Here is a 3,741-nt window from a genome sequence, read left to right as displayed (position 1 = left end):
AGGAAGGAAAGAGGAGACCGGGTAGCTAGGCCCGAGGAAAAAGGACAGAGAAGGAATAATCCAGGACACTTCTCTCACCATGTGCCTCTTAAGATTGCCCGAGACAGAGAAATCCAGGAGTGCAGTAGGGATCTGGTCCCGGATCATCAGTTACCTCGGCCTGAGAAAAGAGGATTTTGTACCCTCCATAAGGTGTGTTATCACAACACCGAAGACTGCAAAACATTGAAGGGAAACTATTCCTCCCCTTCCGCCCCGGAACAAAGTCAAGCCAGTAAGAGGCCGAGATTGCCATGGACATTTTAACAACCAGGGTCCAGTGCAAGGGGAAGAGATATGAGGAATTTACCGAGAGGTGAGCCCGGGAGGAAGAGAGAGCCCGAGCTTGAAAAGAAAAAGAATTCACCCCCTGCTACGGGGTTGATAAAGATGATATCAGGAGGCTCTACTGACGGAGACTCCAATCGAGCGAGGAAGTCGAGGAGTAGGAGGGAATGTATGGAGGTAGAGGGAATGAGGAGGAGCGAGGCGGTTATCAGTTTTGGTCCAGAGGATTTGAAGGGGGTGAATCTACCCCACAATGATTCCCTGGTTATCCAAGCCCGGGTGGCAAATTATGACATTCTGAGAGTCTTTGTTGACTCAGGTAGCTCTGTAAATGTGATTTTTAAAGATGCCTTTGTGCAGATGGACTTGCAGGATTATCATTTGGAAGCCGTGAAAACTGCCCTCTTTGGCTTTGCTGGCCATGTGGTTTATTCAGAAGGGGAGATTGTCTTGCCACTAACTCTGGGCTCCCAGAATCTCAAGAAAACAGTGATGACTTCTTTCACTGTGGTGGACTCCCCATCATCTTATAACATCATACTAGGGAGGCCGACCATGAATGAGTTGAGGGCCGTGGCATCTACCTACCATCAAAAGATAAAGTTTCTTGTGGGAGCTCGGGTAGGAGAAGTCCGAGGAGACCAGCCTTCTTCCCTGAAATGCTATGTGGAAGCAGTCCGGGCGGATCAGAGCAAATCCAGGAGGGAGGGGAAGAAAGCTAGAGTGGAGGAAGTAAGAGGAAAAACGGTGAAGAAAGGAGAGGTGCATTTTGTCGCAGAGGAGGAGCAGGAGATGGTAGAAGTCGGACCAGGCCAGCAAATCCGGGTGGCTCGGGACCTCAGTGCATCCACCCGGGTTAGTTTGCTTAACTGTTTAAAAGCTAATATTCTTGTGTTTTCCTGGTCCCAACAGGAGTTGACGGGGATCTCTCCCCTGATATCGGAGCACCAACTAAATATTCTCCCGAGATCTCACCCGATAAAGCAGAAAAAGAGACACTTTGGTCCTGAAAAGGACCAAGTCATTAATGAGCAAGTAAAAGAGCTTCTGAAGGCCGGCCACATTCGGGAAATTCAATTTCCTACATGGCTTTCGAATGTGGTATTAGTGCCCAAATCAACAGGGAAGTGGCGCATGTGTGTGGACTTTCGCGATCTCAATAAGGCTTGTCCCAAGGATAATTATCCTTTGCCCCGTATTGATCAATTGGTGGATTCCACCTCAGGCTTCGAATTGTTGAGTTTCATGGACGCATACCAGGGATATCATCAAATCCCCCTGGCCAAGAGTGATCAGGACAAAGCCAGCTTAATCACCTCGGGAGGTACATTTTGTTATATTGTAATGCCTTTCGGGTTAAAGAATGCAGGGGCTACTTACCAGCGTCTGATGAACAAAGTCTTCGAGAAACAGCTGGGACGAAACGTGGAAGTCTATGTGGATGATATCCTGGGCAAGACCCGGGAGGTTGTCAGTTTTATTGATGATCTAGAAGAAACATTTGCCACTCTCGTGCATTACGGAATCAAGCTTAACCCGGCCAAGTGCATTTTTGGCGTAAAGAGTGGCAAATTCTTTGTATTCATAGTGACAGATCGGGGGATTGAGGTGAATCAAGAGAAGGTCAAATCTGTGCTGTGCATGCCATCTCCTCGATCTGTCAAATAGGTACAGAAGCTGACCGGGAGGATTGCTTCCCTCTCTCGATTTATTTCCCGATCAGCACACATGAGTTATCTTTTCTTTCAAGTCTTGAGGAAGGCCCAGCAATTTGGATGGGATGATAAATGTGAACAGGCCTTCCAAGACTTGAAGATCCATCTTGCAGAGCTCCCTGTGTCAGAGCCCGGGGAGAAATTATTTGTTTATCTATCCACCACAGAGTATGCTGTCAGCTCGGTTCTAATAAAAGAAGAGGGCTCCGATCAAAAGCCTGTTTATTATGTCAGCCATGCTCTGAGAGGACCCGAGCTCCGGTACAGTGAAGTGGAGAAGATTGCTTTGGCCTTGATCATAACTGCCCGGAAGCTAAGGCCTTACTTCCTGTCACATCGAATGATTGTCCTGACGAATAGTCCTTTAGGCAGGATCATGACTCATTTTGAAGTATCTGGGCGAATGATCAAATGGGCAGTGGAATTAAGAGAGTATGATATCGAATACAAACCCCGGGTGGCCATCAAAGCACAAGCCTTATCAGACTTTTTGTTCGAGATGGTACAGCCCGATGAAGAGGAAGTATGGAGGGTGTTTGTGGATGGGGCGTCTAGCCTTGCGGGGTATGGAGTAGGGGTTGTAATAATATCTCCTCTAGGAGAGAAGATTAAATTGACTTTAAGAATTGATTCCCGGATAACTAACAATGAAGCTGAGTATGAAGCTGTCCTTGCCGGAATCCGAGCTGCTCAAGAGATTGGACCTTCCCGTGTTATTTTATATTCTGATTCACAATTAATCACTCAACAGATAAAGGGTGTTTATGAAGCTAAAGATGATAGGATGCTCAAATATTTACTGCTCATAAAAACCCATGCAGCAATCTTTGTGGATTGGAGTATCGAACAAATACCCCGGGAGGAAAATGGAGAGGCGGATGCTCTGGCAAAAATGGCTGCCTCATTATCAGAAGTTAGCACCCGAGAAATCTTGCATGTTTCCCGGTTGGTCCTTGCCACCGATGAAGAAGTATTACCAGCGCCCGAGGACTCATGGATGACACCATTGATTAAATTCATTACAAAAAATGAATTACCTGAAGACAGAACTCGGGCTCAGAAAATCAAGAGACAAGCCCCCAGGTTTGTTCTCTTAAATAATATCTTGTACAGGAGATCATTCCAGGGACCTTTATTAAAATGCTTATCGGAAGGAGAAGTGGATTATGTCCTCCGAGAGATTCACGAGGGATGTTGTGCTGAGCATCTCGGGAAAATGGCTTTGACCCGGAAGACGATGCTTGCGGGGTTCTGGTGGCCAAATCTTAGCCAAGATTCTGCTCGAATGGTCCAGGCTTGTGAGGGATGTCAACATCACTCAAACTTCCAGCACAGTCCGGCCACTCCCATGAAGCATGTTTGGGCATCTTGCTCTTTGATCAATGGGGCATGGATATTGTGGGCCCTTTCCCAACTGCCCGGGCTCAAAAGAAGTTCTTGCTGGTGGCTGTGGATTACTTTTCCAAATGGGTAGAAGCCGAGCCATTGGCTAAAATCACTGAACAGAAAGTATTGAAATTTTATTGGAAAAACATTGTGTGCCGGTTTGGAGTGCCCAGAAGACTAATCTCAGATAATGGGAGACAATTTCAGGGCACAGAAATTGTATCTTGGTGTCATGAAATGAAAATCACTCAGTCTTTTACTTCCGTTGCCTACCCTCAAGCTAATGGTCAAACAGAAGTTATTAACAGAATTA

General features: G+C 46.5%; 1 protein-coding gene across 1 annotated transcript; it reads left to right on the top strand.

The window, feature by feature from the left end:
• Positions 1 to 336: 336 nt before the first annotated feature.
• On the top strand, positions 337 to 3,394 carry LOC140982942 (uncharacterized). Its single transcript, XM_073449734.1, has 4 exons — positions 337 to 1,522; positions 1,697 to 1,935; positions 1,996 to 3,125; positions 3,337 to 3,394. Exons 1-4 carry the CDS (start codon positions 337 to 339, stop codon positions 3,392 to 3,394), a joined length of 2,613 nt encoding a protein of 870 aa, XP_073305835.1.
• The last annotated feature ends 347 nt before the right edge of the window (positions 3,395 to 3,741 follow it).

Source organism: Primulina huaijiensis, chromosome 8 (genome assembly GCF_012295235.1).
Source record: "Primulina huaijiensis isolate GDHJ02 chromosome 8, ASM1229523v2, whole genome shotgun sequence".
In the NCBI taxonomy this organism is placed as follows: Eukaryota; Viridiplantae; Streptophyta; class Magnoliopsida; order Lamiales; family Gesneriaceae; genus Primulina; species Primulina huaijiensis.
The sequence above is the reverse complement of the archived record's forward strand: the minus strand, read 5'-3'. Positions and strand labels throughout refer to the sequence as shown.

What these genes read in the sequence shown, in the direction of transcription:
- LOC140982942 (XM_073449734.1), top strand. Translation starts at nt 337, where the DNA reads ATGAGGAATTTACCGAGAGGTGAGCCCGGGAGGAAGAGAGAGCCCGAG. An exon ending in GGATAATTATCCTTTGCCCC is followed by an intron (nt 1,523 to 1,696) that starts GTATTGATCAAT and finishes TAAAGAATGCAG; the next exon opens with GGGCTACTTACCAGCGTCTG. An exon ending in TGACAGATCGGGGGATTGAG is followed by an intron (nt 1,936 to 1,995) that starts GTGAATCAAGAG and finishes TCTGTCAAATAG; the next exon opens with GTACAGAAGCTGACCGGGAG.